Raw genomic sequence first — 22893 nt, forward strand, 5'->3', positions numbered from 1 at the left:
CGTCCCGGGCCACGGCACTTCACAGTCTCGAGTGCCTCCCGCCCCTGATCTCATTGGAGCCTTCGCCCAGCCCTGCCCATGGCCGCCGATGCCCCCATTTCCCACATGAAGAAACCGAGGCTCCGAGCAGCGACGGGGCCCTCGGAAGGCGGCCCCGGTAGCGGGTGGCCGTGGCACTAAAGGCCGACCCCCGGCGGCCGGGAGGGCTCCGAGGCTCCTCCCCGACCCTCCCTCCCTCCGCACCGCCCCCAGGGCTGCACCAGTCGCCCAGTGCCGGGTCGCCGCTGTAGAGTCCGGCTCCCATCTCCCCCCTGCCGCGCAGGGCTCCCGGACGCGGGCTCCCGGTGAGTGTGGGTGGGGGTCCCGGGACCCGAGCGCTCCCAGGAGACCCCGGGTGCTGTTGGTGGGGGAGAGATGGTGCAAGGGGTCTCCCCCAGCACCCCCACTGCCTTTTCGCCCCTCGATCCTGGGTGGGGTGGGGGCTCCAGGGGCTGGAAAGTTCTAGGACACCCTCCTCCACGTCCGCAAGCTCGCAAGCCGCCCGGGATGGAGGGAAACTGGGGAAAAGAGTGGGGTCGGTAGAGGAGAAAGCTCAGTTGGAGGGGGAGGGAAAGGAGGTGGTCGCGGCGGTGGCGTTCCGGAGTGTGGCGACAGCTCGGCGAGACTTGGTCCCCGGGCTAGGAAAAAGCGGATGGCCGGGAGGTGGTGTTGGGGGCAAGCTGGGGGTAATCAGACTGGCTCCACCAGTCCCGGTTCTGGGCTTGGAGGGAAATTCTTTGCGGGTGAGTCGAGTCCCTGGGGTGTGTCAGGCGGGACTGGGCAGACAGGACCGGAAGGTGGAACGTGGAGACCCAGAAGGGGGTTGCACCCCGATGGGTGTCCGGTGACAGGGCCCCTCTTGTCCGAGGGCTGGAAGACGGGCCTCCAACCACCACTTCAGTTTTTTTGAACTGCCACCAGGTGAGTGGGGCCTGGGGAGGGAATGGTTTATGACTCTTACAACAGCTCAAGAAAGTAAGAATTCTTTCCCTTTAGAGATAAGGAATGGAGGTTAAAACTATCAAGGGATTCTTAGAAGTCACTGGGCTAGTAAGTGGCAGAGCTGAGACTGGAATCCAGCTATGATTCCTCTCCATGCACATTCCATGGCCCCTCCCCAAAGGCCAAGTCTCAGGGAGCAAGTGGGGGAGAGAAGGAGGGTCTCTCAGTCACACTGTCCTGTTGGAGATTCCCAGAGAAGAGGCATCAGCAGAGATGAGGGGTTGAGAAGCAGCTGTGCCTTCTCCTTCTGCCCAGAGTGGAGAAGTCCTTGTCCAGCTACCATTGTTCCTGGAGGTTCCTGCCCACACCTCACAGCCTTTCCCTCCAAGCTGCCTCTCTGAGAAGTCACCATGCATTTGTTTATTTACCCAGTATTTATTGAATATCTCCAATGTGCCAAGCACTAGGCACTAAGTATAAAGCAGTAAGCAAGACAGAGCTGACATTCTAATAAGGGAGACAGACGATAAATAAGAACAACAACAAAAACTATTAATTTAATTTCAAATGGTGATTAAATTCAAGGAAGAAAATAAAGGAGACGGGAGTGGAGTGACCAGGAGGGCAGGGGCTCCTAGATCCAGAGTAATCTGTGGAGGCCACTAAGATGATGCTTGAGCAGAGGCCTCAGGGATGAGAAAGACCCACCCAGCCACCCTCCAGGGTTCTGGAGAAAGAGCATTCCAGGCAGCAAGGATAATTGCAGAACTCCCAAATCTCCCAGTGTGGCCAGAGCCGAGATAATTAGGGTGAGATAATAAGAGATGAAGGCAAGAATGTAGAATCTGGGGTTTCATTCTAACTGTAACATGAAGCTAGTAGAAAGTTTTAAACAAGTGAGTGACATGATCCAATTTCATGGACTCTAAGGGTCCAGGACCAGATGCTGAAAGGCCAGTGAGGAGGCTGTGGCAATAATACCAGCAGGAGTGATGGGGCTTGAGGCAGGGCAGTAGCAGCGGAGGGTTGAGAAGCGGTCATGCAGGGTTGGGACCCACAGGCAGCATGCATGCTCAGAGTCACAAAGCCAGCTCCAAGAGCGCCCACATGTGCACACAGGCCCACACACGCACATGGAGACACACGTGTTCCCACACCCAAGGCAGCATCCAGACACTAGATGTACTCATGCAGACCCACCCATCCACACCCTCTGAGTCATTCCAGAACTGGGAGGAAAATGTGTGATTCGGCGGCCTGAATACAATGTCTCCCTATCACAAAGCCTTGGTATCCGGCATGGCTGGGGGAGCTGGGTCTCCCCCCAGCTCTGGCAGGAGCCCCAGCTTTGGCACAGGGAGGAGAGGTTGTCTCTAGAGTTTCCCTGGATCTGGTATGCTAGGAGCCAGACCATTATTACATCCCACATTCACCCCCAACCTGATCTGGTCTCCCAGCTTCACCACCTACTGACTGTGAGACCTTGGGGACGCCATTTCTCCTCTTTAAACCTGCTTCCTCTCTGTAGAATGGGGTTACCGGGGAGGAAGAATTTCCTCCTCCCTTTTAAGTTCTTCTCGCTGGACTAAGAATGAAATTGACTAAGAATGAAGGAGAGAGATTATCAGGAGAAAATTTAGTTCAGTATGGGAAATCCACACAGATAAGAAATTCCAAAGACAAGCAAAATGAGGTATATATGTCATCCTGAACTAAAGAGAAGGGACTAGGGGTCAGGGACTTCAAAGGGAAGGAATACAATTCACAGAAGGTGAAAATGAGTAAATATTTGGGAAGCAAATATTTGCCAGGTCCACTCAAAAACAGTGGGATGTAGAGGACTTTGATCAAATAAGCCTTGCTAGGTTCCTCCTTGCCTACCATACCTAGTTCATGTAAAAATGTAGTTATCTGTGCTGGTAGGTCTCTTCCTGGACTAGGTCCTCTGTCTGAATTCTTTCAGGCAGTTGAAAAAGAGGTAAAGATCTTTTCCTGAATCTAATGGGTTTAAATTGCTTTTAACTTAAAACAATCTTCATACCAAAGTGCCCCCATTTGGGGGTGGTCTGCCCTTGGCCCCGAGAGGCCCATGACCCCACCCTCACAAGATGGTAGGTAGCAAGGCATATAAGAAAGTTGCAAGAATCCAGCCTGGGTCAGGCATCCAGCAAAGGGGAGGGGAGGTGGTGGAGAGCACAGCCCTGGCACCAACAGCCAGACCTTGAATCCATTTATCATTTTAAGAGTGACTTCTCTCTAGCTCTCACAATGAGTGGCCAGCATTTACTGAGCATTTACTATGTGCCCAGTGCAACTGTTATCTTCATCTGGAAATGAGGAGCACCATAGTATCTTCCTCGTGGGGTCATTCTAAGGACTAAAGGAAATAACAAGGCACAGAACTTTAACTCGGTGGCTGGCTCACAGTAAATGCTGCATAAATGGTGACTGTTAATCAGCAAAGGCACATTCTCTTCCTTCGGGCCTGCATGCTCTGTGACTTCTGGCAGGTCACTTAACGTCTCTGTGCCTGTATCCTACCTGTGGTTTGGAAAGAACAGTAACAGTCCTGACCTCAGAGGGTCATTGGCTGATCACACGAATCCATCCGCATAAAGAACTCAGAACAGCACTTGGCACATAGGAAACGCTCAACAAATGTCCCCTGGTCACGAACACCTTTTTTTCCCTTTATCCTGTCAGGTGGGCACGGCCCCCGGCACCCCCACCAGGCACCATGGACTGGAAGACGCTCCAGGCCCTCCTGAGCGGCGTGAACAAGTACTCTACAGCGTTCGGGCGCATCTGGCTGTCGGTGGTGTTCGTCTTCCGCGTGCTGGTGTATGTGGTGGCCGCAGAGCGCGTGTGGGGGGACGAGCAGAAGGACTTTGACTGCAACACCAAGCAGCCGGGCTGCACCAATGTCTGCTACGACAACTTCTTCCCCATTTCCAACATCCGCCTCTGGGCCCTGCAGCTCATCTTCGTCACGTGCCCCTCGCTGCTGGTCATCCTGCACGTGGCCTACCGCGAGGAGCGCGAGCGCCGCCACCGCCAGAAGCACGGCGACCAGTGCGCCAAGCTGTACGCCAACGCGGGCAAGAAGCATGGCGGCCTGTGGTGGACATACCTGTTCAGCCTCATCTTCAAATTGGCCATCGAGTTCCTGTTCCTGTACGTGCTGCATACACTGTGGCACGGCTTCGGCATGCCGCGCCTGGTGCAGTGCGCCAACGTCGCGCCCTGCCCCAACATCGTGGACTGCTACATCGCCCGGCCCACCGAGAAGAAGATCTTCACCTACTTCATGGTCGGGGCGTCGGCGGTCTGCATTGTGCTCACCATCTGCGAGATCTGCTACCTCATCTTCCACAGGGTCCTGCGGGGCATAGCCAAGAACAAGTCCTCCAAAAGCCGCAGTCTCCCATCCTCCACCAGCCGAGCCTCCACCTGCCGCTGCCACCACAAGCTGGTGGAGGCCGGGGAGCTGGGCTCTGACTCTGGTGATGACAAGGGGCACGCGTCAGCGCCCACCATGACCCCCATCTGACCACAGGCTGGGGAGCAGCCCTGGGGCTACCAGGGGGGAGAGGTGGGGGCAGTACTGCACTGATGGAGGGGCCCTACAGGTGCGGGGTGCACCCCCCCTCCTTTTGAATTCACTAATCTATCTAATTTCATTGCTGGCAGACTTCCTGTGCACTGGGCACTGTGCTGCCGACCTGGGTAAAATTCTCCCAACCCAGAGCCAAGGGAGACAGAGGTTGAAACAAGCTAATTCACTACTGCATGCAAGGGGACACTTAGGGGGCTCGCAGAGGGCTTCTACCTGACCCAGGAGGAGGTGCTCAGGCCCGGCTTCACTGAGGAAGTAATGTCAGAGAGGCAGGAGTGCTTCTTAGCAGAGAGAACAGCAGGTGCAGAGAGAAGCCTGGAGACCACAAAGAGGGAGATGCTTGCCCTGGCTGGATGCACCAGATCCAAGGGAATCTCCATTTCCTTGGGAGGGACACCCAGATTTCTGGGGTGGGAAGGAGGTAGTCTCTAAGCAGTGGGAAGTCTGTAGGGCTGAGAGTGAGCTTGTGAGCCAGAGCGGGAGGAGGCTCTGCTGACACCAACCCCTCCTGAGATACGCAGGGACCTTCCCAGTACCCACTGCCTTCAGGGGAAGCCCCCTTCTGCCCAGTCCTCTTCCCCCCAGGTTCAGACAACTTTGCTCCCATCTTCTCCCCACAAATGTGCTCAACTTAGTGCCAGGCTCTCAGACCCGAGCTCCCAGAGACTCAAGGTAGATGTTTCTTGAAATCAATAAAGTTTGTGTTTTATACAGGTTGGCTCCGACCTCTGTTCTGCACTCCCACCCACAAGACCCTGAGGGCAGGGAAGGTAGACCTCAGGAGTGGAGAGAGCTCCGCGCCTGTGGCCAAGGCTGGAGCAGAAGTTAGGCTGCGGGGAGGGTTCATCCCCGTGGGGCTGTGGGTTGGAACCTCCCGATATATATGTTGTGATTATAGGCGTGGTCACAAGAGGGCGCTGTGCTCCCAGTGCAACAGGCCTTCTAGCCTTTATAGTAGTCAAACTACGTTGAGCACACACAGTAACTGCCCTCTCTGTAGACAACTCAGACTCCCACCACCTTTATAAGCCAGTCACTGCCATCAAGAACCCACATCCCCACCCTGTGTACACAAAATCCCTGTTATTCATACTCTGACTCCTCATATGTGCTCACAGCAGCCCAGTTGTCTCCTCTAAAGACCTGAGTCCCAGGGTCACTCAAACATTAATCGGCTCCTTCCACACTCCCTGAGCATTTCCAGCACACCAGGGTCCTGGCTGGATGCTGAAACTACACAGGGGGTGGGAGCTGAATTCCAACAGCCCAGAGGGGAGCGCGATGGGGGTGGAGGAGGCATGGGGGTGGGGAGGCACAAAACACCCTCATCTCTGGCCCTAACCAGATGCTGGGGTGGTTCACAGCCCCACTCCCAGCACCGTGCAGTGACCTGCAATTTAGAGGACACCAGCATCCAGGAAAGACCAGAATGGAAAGCAAAAGGGAGTGCGGGGCTCTACGAATCCAGAAAAACATTTAGTGACTATCAAAGCCAAGGCCAGCAGCCAGAAATCTAGGAGCAGTGAGCCAAGAGCCAATGCAGGCAAGGAGAGGGCAGATCACGGCCATCCACAGAACAGGCTGTGGCTCACCTTTGCTCTTACATGTGGTCATTAGTGGGGTGGGTAAGCCAGCCAAGTTTCAAGGGCCTGGGGTTGGGCTGACACCCAGCCCCCAGGTCGGAATCATAGCTTAACCACTTCATGACCATCGTCACCACACACACTTGCACATGGGCAAACTTTCAGGATTTCTGTCTTGTCATCAGGACAGTGAATTGCATCAGTCAGGGGCCCAACAGGAAACAGATGGCACATTCGAACCCAATAACTTAAATTTAGAGTTTCCTTGAGGGATTATTTTAAAAGGGCATGCGCATGATTGGGGCACCTGGGTGGATCAGTTGGTTAGGCATCCGACTCTTGATGTCGGTTCAGGTCATGATTTTCAGGGTCATGAGATCCAGCCCCACATCAGGCTCTGCACTGGGCATGGAGCCTGCTTGAGATTCTCTCTCTCCCTCTCCTTCTGCCACTCCCCCTGCTCATGCTCCCTATCTCTATCTTTCTCTCTCTCTCACTCTTGCTCTCTGAAAAGAAAAAAAAATAAATTGAAAGGTATGGGCATAATTAAGGAAACCTACAAAGACCACTTCAGTGCCCTGAGTCTAGGGACAGGAGCTGCAGGATGCATTCAACCCCGGCGACCAAATAAATACCCCAACTTCACCATCACATCTCCTGCTTGCTGGCCAGCGGCTCCCACCGACCCAGCCCAACCAGAATCTGGAAGGCAAGGGAGCCCAGGGAGGCATTCAGTAGGGCTCAGCCTCCAGGACACAGAGCAGGGTAGACAGTTGATCCGAGGGACAAAGGAACATATGCAGCCCGGCACTCAGAACAGTACCTACTCCTCGGCTGGTTATACAGATAGGAGGTCCTTTAGGTAACGCAGCAGTACTGTGCTAATGTGTCCAGTAAATATCTAAGCAGCAGTGTGCTCCTGGCCCAGGCCACATCATAGGTCAGTCCCAGCTCCGACTGGATGATTGCAAAGGTCTCAGGGAAGGCTGATCTCTCCTACTTGCTGCCAGACATCCCAACATCCTCCAGGACGGTTTCAGCTGCTTGGTCACGGGTGGCTTGGAGGTCAGAGCACCTGGAGGATGTCATCAGCTATCCCAGCACGACTGATCTTCTCCAGGTTGTGGACGAGGACTGTCGATTAGGGACTCTGCCTGCTCTGTGTGTCCCACATGTGGCCTGAGAGCTGTTCTGAGCTGGGCAGCTGAGGATGCGTTCACCATCCAGAGTCCCCGGCAGACCGGGCTGTCACCACAAGGTGGCTCTCATGCCAGCCTTCTCTTCTCAGGATCCACGCCTCTATCTCCTCCTTCCTCATTGGAGGAGGATTCACTTGCAAGCTTCCTTCAATCGTGGATCGGATAGATTTGGATTTCAGATACACGACCTTCACAGGCCCACCTGCTGCGTGAAGTCACGTGGGCCACCGTGCAGCCCAAGGTCCACATTATCTCATATTCATCACCCTGGTCCAAGCCTCCTATTGCGGATGGAGTGTTTGTGTCTTCCCAAAATTCACACATTGAAATCCTAATTTCCAATGTGATGGAAATGGGGCACCTCGAGATGGAGCCCTCAAGAATGGGATTAGTGCCCTTAGAAGAGACACAAGGAGGATGACCTTTCTCTCTTCACCGTGTGAGGACACAATGAGACGACAGACCTGCAAAAACTGGGAAGCAGGTCCTCACCAAGAACCCAACCATGTTGGCTCCCTGATCTTGGACTTCCAGCCTCCAGAACTGTGAGAAGTAAATGTCCATTGTCTGAGCCCTCCCCATCTCCCCCACTCCATCCCCCAGTCCATGCTATTCTGTTCTAGCAGCCTGAGCTAAGACAACCACATCATCTTACCCCCTGGATTACTTCAACAATGTCCCTGCTTCCTGCCCTGAGCCTGGGAAAGCAAAAGAATGGGAAGGGGAGGAAGCAGGACCGAACAACAAGATCTGTCCCAGGGCGCTGTGTCCATTAGACAGAGATGGCCCATGAGAGGAGTCCCTGACCACCACTTGGCTCCGTCCCCACCTGGGGCCATCCCACAGAGTTTGGCCACCTGGACAGTGGGGGCAGACCTGCCGGTGCCAGCAGCGGGAGGCTGTCAGCTGCCCAGACTCCTGCAGCTGAGCAACAAGGCCTGTCATGAAGGGCAGTGGGGTCCACATTCGCCACTCACCCCCTCAGTCTATTCTCAGCAGCACAGCCCCGATGAGCCTATAAAACCCAAGTCAGGCCATGTTGCTCCCTAACCCAAACCCCCTCACCCGCGCCGAGACACCTCCCACAGGCCTTAAGGGGCCTCTAAGATCTGTCCCACCCCACACCGTCCGTGTTCCCCAGCATGCTCTTCCCCTTGCTCACCTCACTCCAGCCACACTGACCTCCTGCTGTCCCTCAAGCAGGAAACACCAGGCACGCTCCAGCCTCAGGGCCTTTGCACTCTCTGTTCCCTCCTCTGGAAGACTCTCCCTCAGAGAGCCACAGGACTCCCTCCTTCCTTCAGGGTATGCATCAAAACGTCAGCCCCTTAGAGAGAGTATCTCCTCTCTTCTGTTCAACATGGAAACTGCCCCCCCACCCCGCACCCTCTCCCTTCTCCCCCCTCCCTGCTTCCCACATAGCATTGATCACCAATCAGAAGGGTCTGTGTTCTGTCTCCCCATAGCTAGAGTATCCTATCTACAAGGGCAGGGACTTTGGCTGTCGTCCCCTCGATGGTCTCTGGTGTCTAAGTGCCACAGCTCCAGGGGGTGCTCAGTACAAACTTGTTGAATTAGTAAATTCATACATGAGCCTGGGGTCCTGCTAGGTGCTGGGGATATAAGCAAGACCCAGCTGCCCGCCCACAGGGGGCCCACAGTCCAGTGGGGCTGGGTGGGAAGGGGTAGACACAGGGAAATATGCACCTAGGGCAGGAGGAGGACAAATAGGGAGTTATTGAACTGGTCCAGAGTTTCAGATTTGCAAATGTAAGAAGTTCTGGAGCTCTGTTCCTCAACAGTGGGAACGTACTTAACACTACTAAATGGTACATTTTCAAATAGTTAAGACGGTAAATTTTATGTTATGTTTTTTTACCACCATTAAGCATAAAATTTTTAAGAACAACAACGAAAAATCCCCAAATAGAACAGTGTACCCTGGGGTAGGACCTGAGCTGCTGACGGCACAAAGGCTCCCGAGTAAGCCAGTGGAGGCGGAGGCCAGCAAGGGGACTGACTTCAGGGAGAAGGTGATGTGGAGCAAAATCCTGAAGCCCTCGCAGATTCAGCATGTGAGGGTGCTGCAGGGGGAAGGTGCAGACCCAGGCAGAGTGCGCTGAGAAACAGAGTAAGGAGCAGAGGAAATTGGAGAAGGCAATGGGGAGCCACAGAGTGTTCTAAGCAAGGCACTGTGCAGTCAGCTCTATGGGGAAAGGTGGAGGCTGGAGGCCAGGAGACCAGCTAGGAGGCCATTGAGACAGTGGCCCGTACAGGGTCAGGGTAATGGGAACAGAGGGAGATGTGGGGTTCCATCCCATCCAGGGATGTCTCCCAGGCGGAGAGGGCAGGTTGTGGGGATTACTGTCTTGGCTGATCCCGCCCTGGTTTTCCTTTGAAAGGGGCCTGGTCATTCAAACCCTGACCCCCAGAGCCCCTGAGGAAGGGCTGAGAACAGGGGTTGGGGCCTTGCGGTCTCTACCTGCTCCTCCCTCCTTCCAGTAGATGGGATCAGAAAGGCTTGGGAGAGTCTGGGCCCAGCAGCAGGAGAGGAACTCTGGGAGCAGAGGCTGTCTTGGGGGGTGTGGTAAGAACTGGCCTCCAGGGACCTCCGTTCTCATGCCCTCAGGGGTCAGAACTAAGTGGGCGAGGTTGTCAACTCTGGAAATCCAGGAGGCTCTGCTCAGCCTGGCCCAGAGGGACAGGCCTGGAAGGGGAAGCCAGCTCAGCCTGATCCTGAAGGCCTGAGATCTGAGCCAAGCCCTCCACACGGGCTGCCCCAGAAGTCTCCCTGCTAGGGCCTGGAGGCAGGATTCTCAGGGACCCTGCGCTGGGGCACTGGGAGCCCAAGGACTGAATCCTATTGTGGAAAAACAAGGACCTTTCTGCCACCTGCCCCCAGGCCTCAGCGCCCACCTCCCACATTCCCTTTCCTTAGCTGCCCTGTTTCCCCACCAGTCCACCCCTGAGCCCTGTCTGCTCCCACCAAGACCAATCCACAGACCCCTTTTGGCCACAACTGTTTTGTCACGTTCTGAGCCACCACTCACTTGAAAACTTTCTGGGTACCGACACCATGCTATGTGCTGACTGGACCTCCTATCAACCCTACACAATAGGAACCATTACTATCCCCATTCTACAGAGGAAGAAACTGAGGCACAGGCGTCAGCAGCAACGTCTCGGCTTCTAGGGTCTTCTGCTTCTGCCCAGCAAAGACTCAGCACCCTAGGGGCAGCAACCCAGGTCTTTGCAAGCCTTGACCTTTGCTCATGTTGCCCCTTCTTCCCAGAACGATCCCCGAGCCCTTTCAACCGGTTAATTCAGTCTTCTCTGAGTCCCCCTGGAGTTCTCCGGAAAACCTTCCATATTTACAACATTCCCCTTACCCAAGGGCTGAGATGCTCAACTCCTGCCTCCTGTACCAGCCAGTGAGAGCAGGAGGCCAGAGCCTACACCTGGCTGGTGTATGGTCTAATTCCCTCCCCCCCTTACAATACTTGGAGCACAGAAGACCCTCATTAGCGGTCATCCGCAGGGTGGTGCCTAAATGACCCTGGGAAGGTTCCACCCACCTCCTTAATTGCTTTGGGTGCCCTCCCCTCATGTAGAGGCATGAGAGTGGGATCCAAACTAAAAGTAGGAAGCCCCTCCTCTACAGTCTCCAGTGACCTGTGGGAGCTGCTTAGTGACCTCTGATTGCCTGCCCAGGAGTGGGGATGTTGGAGAACTCGGCAAGAATTCAGGCTGGGGTGAGAGCCCAGACCCACCACAGCCTCCAGGGAGGGCAGATATAACCCGTGTCTCCCAGCGTGGTTCCCCAGCCCTGACAGCCTCCACTGCCAAGTCCTCGCACAGTGCAGGGCACCCTGAGGCCACCTAAAAAGTGAGTGGCCTCCCTCCTTCCAACCTAGGACGAGAGGAAGGTCAAGGAAAGGCCCTTCCCCAGAGGCCCCCACACCCTCATCCCCATCTGCCCATCCCTCACAGCCCTCAGGTCAGTTGCAGGATCAGAAAGTTCTCGCTATGATCCTTTCAAATCCAGCCACCCTGGAAACACTTGGCCCCGGAGAACTCCTGTTCCAGAGCCGGAGAAACAGGCTAGGAGGGTTACCGGCCCGAAAACCGCGCTGAGGGTGAAGAAGGGGCCGCCAGAGGCTTCTCGAGCCCCTTCCACACCCCGAATTCTCACGGCCACCTCCCGGCCCCTTCCTCTAGCCTGGCTTCACGGACGCTGCACCTCCTGGTCCCCGCCCCCCGCTCTGAACAGCGCCCCACCGCCCTCCCGCCGCGCTTCCTGCCCCCACCCCGCCCCTCCGCGCTATTTAAGGCGCCCCCGCCGCCCGGCGCCGTCCAGCAGGGCTCCCGCGGGCGCTGCTCCGCCGTCGGCTTCCCCGCTGCCACTGGGCCGCCCGCAGGCAGGCAGGCGGTGAGTGGGGCTGGGGTGGGGTGGGGCCCCGGGCGCCACCTGCCAGCGAGCGGGGGACACGTCCGCCACCGGCCAGGGGCTGAGGGGGGCTGCGGGGTCGGGGGGGGGGGGGGAGGGGCGCCCCCACGGCTATGCTCACCCAGCCTGCCTGCCGCCAGGCTCTCTGCTAAGCCGTGTTCCAACCTTCTTTCACGGTGTCCTTAAAACCCTGGGAGGTGAGAGTATTTCGGTCTTAACAGGCGAGAAGACTCAGCTGCCAAGGCTGACACTTACTTACCCAGGGTTAGTTAGCAAGAGGGAGTGAGGACCTGGCTCGAAACAGCTTTGCTCTGAGGAAGAAGGACCACCCCTGCACCCTTCCCTGCATTTCTTCCCCCCAAGGCTCCCCTCCCCTGCCCTCCCTCCCCAACCTTCCCCTCCCCAAACTTCTGGGAACTCTGTGGCCTGCGCCTCCACTCTGCTATGACAATTCTTTAAAGAGTCTAGAATTAGACACCACCGGCTTGGGGCCGGTACGGGGTGGGGGAAGGGATGGAGAGCAGGTGGTCACTATTGCTGACAGGTGGAACTGTTACAGGGTGCTGCCTTTAGCATCTAACCCCCTCCCACCCGCTCCACCACCACAAGCTCAAAGGCTAGAGTGAGGGCAGCTGGGTGAGCTACAATGGACAGGAGAGTGGGGACCGAGGCTTTGGGGCCCCTGAGAAGCTGAAGATAGCACTGCCACCACCCCCACAATCTGGGGACACACAGCCTGTCACTGGCAAAAGGAAGGAGGGGCATAGCACAGCTGTGTGACCTTAGGTAAGTTCCTCAAATTCTCTGTTCCCATTAGTTCAGGAGCCTCAGCTGGATCCAAATCTTGAGCTGTGTCATCCTGGGACTCTGGCTGGGAACAAGAGGGCACAGATGCATGACAAGACAAGGACCCTAACATATTTTGTCAGAGCTTAGTAGCCCTCATCCAAAGATCAGCCTTTGTCAGTCCTGACCGCCCTGCTGGGTGTGAGCCCCCAGACCAGTCCCTTCCTGTCCTTGAGCCTCAGTGTCCCTATAGGCACAATGGGCACAGCCCCCCTCCCCGCAGATTTGTTGCTCGTTTGACTGAGGTGGATGCCATGCTGACCGTGTCCTCTGTCTTCCTGCAGACGGAGGCCGGGGAGCCATGGGCGACTGGGGCTTCCTCGAGAAGCTGTTGGACCAGGTCCAGGAGCACTCCACTGTGGTGGGCAAGATCTGGCTAACCGTGCTTTTCATCTTCCGCATCCTCATCCTGGGCCTGGCTGGTGAGTCGGTGTGGGGCGACGAGCAGTCTGACTTTGAGTGTAACACGGCGCAGCCGGGCTGCACCAACGTCTGCTATGACCAGGCCTTCCCGATCTCCCACATTCGCTACTGGGTGCTGCAGTTTCTCTTCGTCAGCACGCCCACCCTGGTCTACCTGGGCCATGTCATTTACCTGTCCCGGCGTGAGGAGCGGCTGCGGCAGAAGGAGGGGGAGCTACGGGCGCTGCCGGCCAAGGACCCACGCGTGGAGCGGGCACTGGCGGCCATAGAGCGCCAGATGGCCAAGATCTCAGTGGCGGAGGACGGTCGCCTGCGGATCCGAGGGGCGCTCATGGGCACCTACGTGGCCAGCGTGCTCTGCAAAAGCGTGCTGGAGGCAGGCTTCCTGTACGGCCAGTGGCGTCTCTATGGATGGACCATGGAGCCTGTGTTCGTGTGCCAGCGCGCACCCTGCCCCTACCTCGTAGACTGCTTCGTCTCTCGGCCCACGGAGAAGACCATCTTCATCATCTTCATGCTGGTGGTCGGACTCATCTCCCTGGTCCTCAACGTGCTGGAGCTGGCTCACCTGCTGTGCCGCTGCCTCAGCCGGGGGATGAGGTCACCACCGGGCCAGGACACCCCCCCGACTCAGCGGAACTCCTCGGAGCCCTACGCTGACCAGGTCTTCTTCTACCTCCCTGTGGGCGATGGACCCTCATCCCCGCCATGCCCCACCTACAACGGGCTCTCATCCAGTGAGCAGAACTGGGCCAACCTGACTACAGAGGAGAGGCTGGCTTCTTCCAGGGCCCCCCTCTTCCTGGACCCACCTCCCGAGAGTGGCCAGAAATCCCCCAGTCGCCCCAACAGTTCTGCTTCCAAGAAGCAGTATGTGTAGGGGTCCGGGGCTCCTGTCACCCAGCAGAGGGGCCCCAGAAAATGTGGTTGCCTTGGATACCCCCTCCAGGAAGACTGCAGGGATGAGGGGGGCAGTGGAAGCCAGTGCTTGCTGGCCAGGCAGCCTCATTGCAGCCTGTTTTTGAACATACGGGGCCTTCCTGGTGAGCAGAGGGCACCGTGGTTTCCCCTCCAGAATGTGACTTTGCCCCAGGCATGGACCAAGCCAGCTTGGGGTGCTCTTGGCTAAGGCTGTTGTGGCATCTCTGGACTTTTTCATCTGGTTCAGAGCAAGCCTGGAGCCAGTGTCACCCCACCCTCTGCCCACGTGCCCCTCACAGGAGAAGGCTGGTCGAGGCTGCTGGGTCGGCCTTGATCACACGCACGGAGCCTGCGCTGGGTCTGGCCCTGTCCGGGGGACTGGTGTCTCGTTCTCATCACTCCTTCCTAGTTCCACTGTTTATGCTTCTAAAATAAACAAGACTTGATCACAGGCTAGGTGTGTACTGATGCTGTTGTGATGTGCCTCCAAGGGTTGGGGGAGCAGTTGCTTTGCCCATCTTCCCTTTCTTTGAAGTCCTGTGTGATCTTTGACTTCCGCAACCCCAACTCCACCCATACCTTAAACCCTCACACCACTATATCCTGCTTCTCAGCAGCCCTGAGTCTAAACACTCACTTTTTGAAATGCCTCTGACATGGTTCTCCTCTCTCCATTCCCACTACCTAGCCCCCCACGCGCCCCGTGGCCATCCAGTGCCCCCGGCCACACTGTGAGCAGTGAACCTCCTTACCGGACACCCTACTACCCAAGCGTACCCGCCAGCCGTGCTCTTTACAGTCCAGCTCCAGTGGGCCCCGCACTCTATCCCTCCTCATCCTGGGCCCCTGGGTATTTGGGAAGGCAGGCTTAGATCACTTGCCCCTTCCTACCTTGGTCCTTTCTACTCTGCCCACCAGAAAGAGCAACTTCGGGGCCTGAATCATGTATCTTCCCCTTGCACCAAAAACTCAGTAAGAACAGACGATGGCAGTACAGAGAAGTGGGAAGAGACTGTGAAGGGACCAGATCTTGCCTGAATCACATTTGCAGAAAAGGAAACAGTGGAACTGGATCTTGACAGGTGGATTGGAGTTCACTGGGAAGGTGAAGAAAACACGGAGTATTAGAGCAGAGAACATTGTTTCTGCAAAAGCATGGAGAAGAGGGATGCTCAGGGGCTTCAGAGGGTGCTTATGGCTTGATGAGCCATCCAGGATGTGGGAGGTGTGGCTGGGGCTGAGCCCAGTGTTGGCAGACTTGACCTTTCATGGAAGGTGACATGGGTGGAAGAGAACACTTAGATAATGGCCTTCAGAAGCAAGCTGGTTGTCCTTCCCTGCCCAGGGAGATCTGGGCCTGGGGTTGGAAGGGGGACTGGGTCCATCTCAAGGGGCCACGTGTCTCTCCTTGAGAGCCTTTGAAGCAGGTTGGCAACCTGTCTCCACTTCCATCAAGATAGGTCTCCAAAACACCAGTCCTGCACCCCTCACCCCAAAACTAACTTACACACTACTTACCTGTCAAGTCTGAATGCTCAGCCTAGAAAGTTACAGCCCTATAACTCCTCCAGCTCCAGTTCCTCTTGATCCCTCTGAATCCCAGGAATCCAATAGACCATCCTCCTCATGGTTCCCCAGACTCATCTGGGTGTGCTCCCACATTGGTCCTTTGCCAGTCCAGAGCACTACTTCCCCCCACTTCCAAGCTTCACCGGTCCTTTAAACACTACACCACCCTGGAAAAGGCAGTACCTGATTGTGGAGAGAAAGATGATTTTTGACATCAGAGAGTCCTCAATGTCCATGCTGCTTCTGACATGTACAAAGCCATGCCGTCTTAACTCAGTCATTTCACTTTTTTGAGTCTGTTCTATCCTCTATAATATGCAAATAACATTACCTGCCTCATAAGGAACAAGACATAAAAACAAGAGGAAGCACAATCTTGTCCCTGGCTCCTAGTAGCCATGCAACAAAATTCAGTTCAGCCTCCAGCAAGGCTATCACAGGTCCTTCTGCCTCAGGGAAGCCCTCCTTGATTTCTCCAGCCAGTCCTCAGGAAACTGAACTACTGCTTAGTATGAGTCCACTCCATCTCCCCAGTGAGTCTCTAAGGATCACTGGGGAGTCTATTTTATTCCCCATGGGCCTATCCCATCATTCACTATGAAATGAGGGACCAAGTTAGACTTGGCAGAAAGCAAGCTGCTTGTGCTTAAGAAGGGCACAATCCAAGAGGCTGAGGTCCTCTTCCAAGGGATTCTCCCCGAGCCAGGGTGAGAGGGCAGATCTGTGGGTTAGAGGATAGTCTCTTAGAGCCATCCCAACCTGAAGGTTGTAGAAGCCTGTGCTTACAGTAGGTATTCCCTACCCATCCTAATTTGGAAAGGAGAAAGAAGAAAGTTTTAGATGAGTGAGGAGGGTATCCTTCCCTTCCCTCAAAGTTCATCCATTCCGAGCTTGGACTGGTGTCCGGGGTCAGGCCAGGGGCTTGGTTCTTGGGCAAGAACTGGAGTTGGATCCTAGGCTGGTGGCCAACAAACACGAAGGCAAATGGGCTGTCGTTTAAGAATGAGAATACTCGGGGCGCCTGGGTGGCTCAGTCGGTTAAAGCCTCTGCCTTCAGCTCGGGTCATGATCCCAGCATCCTGGGATAGAGCCCTGCATCAGGCTGTCTGCTCAGCCGGGAGCCTGCTTCCCTCTCTCTCTCTCTGTCTGCCTCTCTGCCTACTTGTGATCTCTGTCTGTCAAATAAATAAATAATACCTTAAAAAAAAAAAAAAAAGGAATGAGACTACTGTCCTGGGATGGGAATGGGGCCGCACAGAGGCAGTGGGGGCAGAGCAGTCGGGGGAAGACTTATGGATGAAGGATGGCTAAAAGCTCCAACCCACCTTACTCTTTTCCTAGGGCTTTTGTAACAAAGCACCACAGACTGGGTGGCTTCAACAGAAACCTATTCTCTCAGAGTCCTGGAGGCTGGGAGTCTGAGATCGGGCTGTTGGCAGGGTCAGTTCCTTCTGGGGACTGTGAGGCAGAGTCTGTTCCAGGCCTCTCTCTCCTAGCTTCCATGAGTTGCCGGCCATCTTTGACATTCCTTGGCATCACCTCCATCTCCACCTTCGTCTTCACGTGGCATTCTCCCTCTGTGTGTATCCGTATCTGTGTCTACATTTTTTCATAAGGACGTCAGCCATATTGGATTTTAAGGCCATTCTAATGACTTCATTTTAACTTGATGACCTCTGTAAAGACCCTATTTCCAAATAAGGTCACATTCTGAGGTACTAGAGGTGAGGACTTCAGCATACCTCTTTGGAGGGGGAGGGCATAACCCACACTGCCACCCCACCACCCCCACCTCACCTCAAAGCACTAGTGGGGTGAGGCCAAGGAGAATGTTGAGTATGTACTGGACTCAGGCATCTCCTTGTTGACGTGGGCCTAGATGGAACCCAGCACATTCCACCTCGCTCCTTCCTCCCACCTGCCTATTCCTCACCACCACCAAAATCTAAGATGGTAACAGGCAGTTCTCAGTCACAGAAAGAGTCCTATATAGGAGGCTTGACTCCTGCCTCCCATTCCTCACACTGATTTGATTCTGGTCCTTTTCCTTCTCTGGGCCTCAGATCCCCCCGCAACTGTGAAATGAAAGGGTTGAGTGAGAAACAGGTATGTGGCAATTAGTTATGAGGAGCCTTGCAAGGAAGTAACCTGTGACTAATCACTGGTCTAAAGCTCATGAGTGATGTGCTATTTTCATCAATCAGAACGGATTCCAGATTGTTCCTATAATAAGATCAGTTCCAGTCACTTGAATTCACATTGCCTTCCTGAGTAGGAAAGAAAGGGACAGGGTTATGCGGAGTGCACTGGGAATTTTGCATAACCCAAGGTCATCTTATCTATGACCCGGGGGAGCATGTGAACGTCATGGGTCGTACAGAAACAGAGCTGTGGGGCTGGGTGATGTCAAACCTCTTCCCAGCTTAACATGCTGGTTCTGCTGTGCTTGTTCCCTGGCCACTGGGGTGCTGACCTCATGATTCTACCACCAGCCTCCAGTGACTACGCTGAGGATCTTTTGTTTCCTTTTTACACTAACCTCAGCATGACCGCTGACATTTATAGAAAGGGATCTCTACCACGGATTGTTAGAACTTCTTTTTCCATCTTACAACTTTCCCCACCAGCACTGGTTCTGACCCCAAGTGTCACACAAGGCCCAACCATTTTGTCCTTCCCAGGCAAGCACCGTAGCCACAAGCGAATAGCCACCAAGCTGGTGCACATTCTGTTCTTCTCCTATTCTTCCAGCTGACTCTGATTTCCAGAAGTCTCTGGCCCATCAGCAATCTGTCTACTTTCCTCTTAACGTGTGCCTCACTCCCCTGGGTGCTAGACATGATAGTCAAGGTGGTCAGGATCCAGATTATCACCTCCCTTGACTCAAAACTTCTACCTCTATTAATGCAACATAGGATTATATTAACTTTTCTATTTTCTTCTCTTTTCCATATCTAGAAAATTTTTTTAGATTATAAAGATCATCCATGATCATTGTAGAAAATGAGATCTCACCCATGCAGGCATAATAACTATCAATATTCAGAAATAATTCCTTTCAGGCTCTTCCATGAATATTTTTAAATGAAATCTGAATGAAGGTGTACCTACAGTTCTGTATTCTATTTTTATTTTACATAAATCATAGGCCTTTTCTCCATGTCATCAAGTTGGAAACACTACTTAATGACTTTATCATTATCTACTTAACCATGACCCTGATATTGGATTTTTAGATTGTTTGCAATTAATTATCCTCTATTATAAATTGTATTGTGATGTAGATGCCTGCACATAAGTGTTTTCCAAATTGCCTATTTCCTTTAAAGAAAGACATTCCAAGAAGTAAAATTACTGGGTCAAAGGTACGGCATTTTTCATTTTAAAAAGTTAGGGGCTTTTTTCTGATTGTGGAAGTAATTCACTATGGGTGATTCAGAAACGCAGAAACGCACAAGCAAACCCTAAGAAGGAAAGGCACCAGCCACCTCTGAGCGTGGGGGAGAAGAAGGTGAAACTGAAAACAGGAGCCCTGACTCAAGGCACAGGGACTGAGGATCCTTCTTCCCCCACCCCTGGGGGTTGGAAGCCTGTTCTCAGGGGACAACAAAGCAGAGATGGAGAGGGAGACACCATGCAGAGTGCAGGGTGGAAGCAGCATAAAGAACATAGGGGAGGGGAATGGGGCGCCTGAGTGGCTCAGTCATTAAGTGTCTGCCTTCAGCTCAGGTCATGATCCCAGGAATTGATCATGATCCTGGAATTGAGCCCCACATTGGGCTCCCTGCTCAGCAGGGAGTCTGTTTCTCCCTTTCCCACACCCCTGTTTGTGTTCCTGCTCTTGCTGTCTCTCTCTCTCTCTCTAAAATAAAAAATAATTTTTTTATTTCTCTCTCTCTAAAATAAAAAATAATTTTATTTATTTATTCACATAAATAAATAAAATCTTAAAAAAAAAAAAAAAAGAACACGGGAATTGAATGGAAGTTTACCTACTTAATGGTGAGAGCCTCCCCCACAGCTGGTTCCCAGAATGCTGGTTCTAGATGAGGCTATAAAAAGAGAATCTGATCTAGACTGCAGGCAGTGGAAGGCAGCTATGAGGAAGTGAGCCTCAGCCCCCGAAAGGTGAGGAGGGAAGCTCAGGGAAGAGATGGGGAGAGCACCTCAGGCAGAGAGAACAACCCTCTCCAGACCCTAAAAGGAGGAGGCTTCATACATTATTCGTTTTTCAGGTCATTTTCAGGACATTTTTCTAAATGACCTGCAAATTCCTCTCCAGAAAAAAAATGATTTATATATTCAATAGTGCTGTACAAATGTGCCCATTCCAAGGCACCCACACATTATTAAAATTGTTTAGTTCCTCAGTTATTTATTAATCAGAAAAAATATATATCACTTTTTAATACATAAGTCTTAACTACTGGTGAAGCTAGACATTTTAAAACTACTTCTTTAGCACTTTTCTTCCATGGATTTTCTTTGTCCATTCTTCTCTTGGGTTTTGGTGTTTTCTAATCAATTTGTTTAAGCTTTTTATAGAGAGAGGATATCAACTCTTTAACAGGCATATTATAAAAAATTTCCTTAGTGTGTTATTTTTTTCCTTTCTAATCTCTATGCAGTCAAATTTATCGATTTCTTTCTGTATAATGATTTCATGTTTATACTGTTTCCCCCCTCTAGAATTATTTTTCAGCTTCTAATGTTTGACCTGTCCTGAACATAACAGGAGACAAATAACTAATTGTTGAATAAAATAATAAACAAATAAACTAACTTTAGCATACAAGGTGAGGTAATAGCTTTTCTCCCCCCACTAACTAATGATTCCAACAGCACTTACTGAATGATCCTTCCCACACGAATTTATGATATCCACTTGGCCATACACTACATTTTTATACATAAAGCAATCCATTTCTGGACTACCTAAAATGCCATTCTATTGATTTATTAATTTATATGATACTAACACTCTTCGCATTGGTGTAGCTTTATAACACATTCTAAAATCTGGTAGAATACCTTCTGCTTTGATTTTTTCACTTCTCTTCAGAATCCTGGAAGCCATGTATATACTTTCTAGGCAGGTGTTTGGAAGATCTGCTCAGTGGAATCTGACAGACCCATAAGAAAAGACATAGATATGTGGCCAGTAAGCGTTGCCAAAGGAAACAGTCCTCTCCGTGGCCTTGTGATGAAGACCAGTCAGAAAGCCCCACCCATTCACTCTGAGCATCCCAGGTTATTGTGGTGACCCTTCCTTAATATGAGCACACAGCCAACGATGCCAAGCGTTCAAGGAAAGCATCTTATATGAAAGAGTCTGAAACAAATCACTGACCACCCAGCCGAATGGACAATATATAAGTCCACACTACTGAAAATTTTCAGAACACCAGAGACAAAGAGATGAGCCCACAATTTTACAGAGTACAGAGTTCCATATGTGGTCTCAAGAATCAAAATAGAATCACACTTTTTTTTTTAAAGATTATTTATTTATTTGACAGAGAGAGAGAGAGATCACAAGTAGGCAGAGAGGCAGGCAGATAAAGAGGGGGGAAGCAGTTTCCCTGCTGAGCAGAGAACCCTGATGCGGGACTCGATCCCAGGATCCTGGGATCATGACCTGAGCCGAAGAGGCTCTAACCCACTGAGCCACCCAGATGAGCAAAAGAAAAAAGAGAGAGAGGGAAAGACAAATCAAGAAACAGACTGTACTGTAGAGAACAAACAGATGGTTACCAGATTTGTCTTTCCCTCTCTCTCTTTTTTTCTTTTGCTCATCTGTTTTCTCAAATTCCACATGTCAGTGAAACCATATATTATTTGTCTTTGACTGTCTTATTTTGCTTAGCATTATACCCTCTAGATCCACCTGTGTAATTGCAAATAGCAAAATTTCATTCCTTTTATGGTTAAATAATATTCCATTGTATATTTATACCACTTCAATGGACACTTGGGCTATCTCTATAATTTGGCTATTGTAAATAATGCTGCAAGAGACACGGGAGTGCACATATCCATTTGAGTTAATGTTTTTGTACTTTTGGATAAATACCCATAGTGAAATTACTTGATCATAGGATAGTTCTATTTTTAACTTTTTGAGGAACCGCCATACTCTTTTCCACAGGAGCTGCACCAGTTTACATTCCCACTCATAGGGCATGAGGGTTCCTTCTTCTCCACATCCTCCTCAACCCTTACGTCTTTTGACTTTGATTTTAGCCATCCTGACAGTTGTGACGCAGCATCTCATTGTAGTTTTGATCTGCATCTCCGTGATGATGAGTGATGTTGAGCATCTTTTCATGTGTCTGTTGGCCATCTATATGTTGTGGTTAGAGAAATGTCCATTCATGTCTTCCACCCATTTTTAATTGAATCACTTGCTTTTTTGGTGTTGAGTTGTATAAATTCTTTATATATTTTGGATACAAATCCTTATCAGATATGTTATTTGCAAATATCTTCTCCTGTTCAGTAAGTTGCCTTTTAATGTTGTTGTTTCTTTTTCATTGTGCAGAAGCTTTTCATTTTTATGCAGTCCCAATTGTTTATTTCTGTTTTTATTTGTCTTGCTCAGGAAACAAATCTAGAAAAATGTTGCTAAAGCTGACATCAGAGAAATTACTGCCTGTGCACTCTTCTAGGATTTTTATGGTTTCAGGTCTCACATTTAGGTCTTTAACCTATTTTGAGTTTATTTTTGTGTAAGAAAATAGCCCTGTTTCATTCATTTGCATGTAGCTGTCAGTTTTCCTAATACCATTTGTTGAAGAGACTGTCTTTTTCCCATTGGATATTCCTCCTTGCTTTGTCAAAGATTAATTGATCACGTAATTGTGGGTTTATTTCTGGGTTTTCTATTCTGTTCTATTGATTTATGTGTCTATTTTTGTGCCAGGATCATACTGTTTTGATTATATTACTTTGCAATATAACTTGAAGTCTGGAATTGTGATAGCTCCAGCTTTGCTTTTTTTTCCCCCAAGATTACTTTGGCTATTTGGGGTCTTCTGTTGTTCCATACAAATTTTAGGATTGTTAGTTGAGGTTCTGTGAAAAACATTACTGTCATTTTGATAGAGAGTGCATAAAATCTGTAAATTGCTTTAGGTAGTATAGACATTTTGAAAATACTTGTTCTTCCAATCCATGAGCATGGAGTTTCTTTCCATTTCTTTGTGTTATCTACAATTATTTCTCTCATCAATGTTTTATAGTTTTCAAAATACAGGTCTTCCACTTCTTTGGTTGGCTTTACTCCTAGGTATATTATTATTGTTGTTG

The 22893-nt window shown here is 51.7% G+C and overlaps 2 protein-coding genes across 4 annotated transcripts; both read left to right on the forward strand.

Moving 5' to 3' along the window:
• Positions 1–5308, forward strand: GJB3 (gap junction protein beta 3). Of its 2 annotated transcripts, none has more exons than XM_059137570.1 (2): positions 1–344; positions 3685–5308. In XM_059137570.1, exon 2 carries the CDS (start codon positions 3719–3721, stop codon positions 4529–4531), a length of 813 nt encoding a protein of 270 aa, XP_058993553.1. In that variant the 5' UTR covers positions 1–344; positions 3685–3718; the 3' UTR covers positions 4532–5308. The 2 variants fall into 2 exon arrangements, with proteins under 2 accessions (XP_058993553.1, XP_058993554.1); XM_059137571.1 differs by lacking the exon at positions 1–344 and adding an exon at positions 705–960.
• Positions 5309–11714: 6406 nt separating this feature from the next.
• Positions 11715–14467, forward strand: GJA4 (gap junction protein alpha 4). Of its 2 annotated transcripts, none has more exons than XM_059137270.1 (2): positions 11715–11808; positions 12957–14467. In XM_059137270.1, exon 2 carries the CDS (start codon positions 12974–12976, stop codon positions 13973–13975), a length of 1002 nt encoding a protein of 333 aa, XP_058993253.1. In that variant the 5' UTR covers positions 11715–11808; positions 12957–12973; the 3' UTR covers positions 13976–14467. The 2 variants fall into 2 exon arrangements, with proteins under 2 accessions (XP_058993253.1, XP_058993254.1); XM_059137271.1 differs by lacking the exon at positions 11715–11808 and adding an exon at positions 12412–12612.
• Positions 14468–22893: the final 8426 nt, after the last annotated feature.

Source organism: Mustela lutreola, chromosome 10, assembly GCF_030435805.1.
Source record: "Mustela lutreola isolate mMusLut2 chromosome 10, mMusLut2.pri, whole genome shotgun sequence".
Lineage (NCBI taxonomy): Eukaryota > Metazoa > Chordata > Mammalia > Carnivora > Mustelidae > Mustela > Mustela lutreola.

Excerpts from the sequence above, each read along its gene's own strand:
- GJB3 (XM_059137570.1), top strand. The coding sequence starts at position 3,719 with ATGGACTGGAAGACGCTCCAGGCCCTCCTGAGCGGCGTGAACAAGTAC.
- GJA4 (XM_059137270.1), top strand. The coding sequence starts at position 12,974 with ATGGGCGACTGGGGCTTCCTCGAGAAGCTGTTGGACCAGGTCCAGGAG.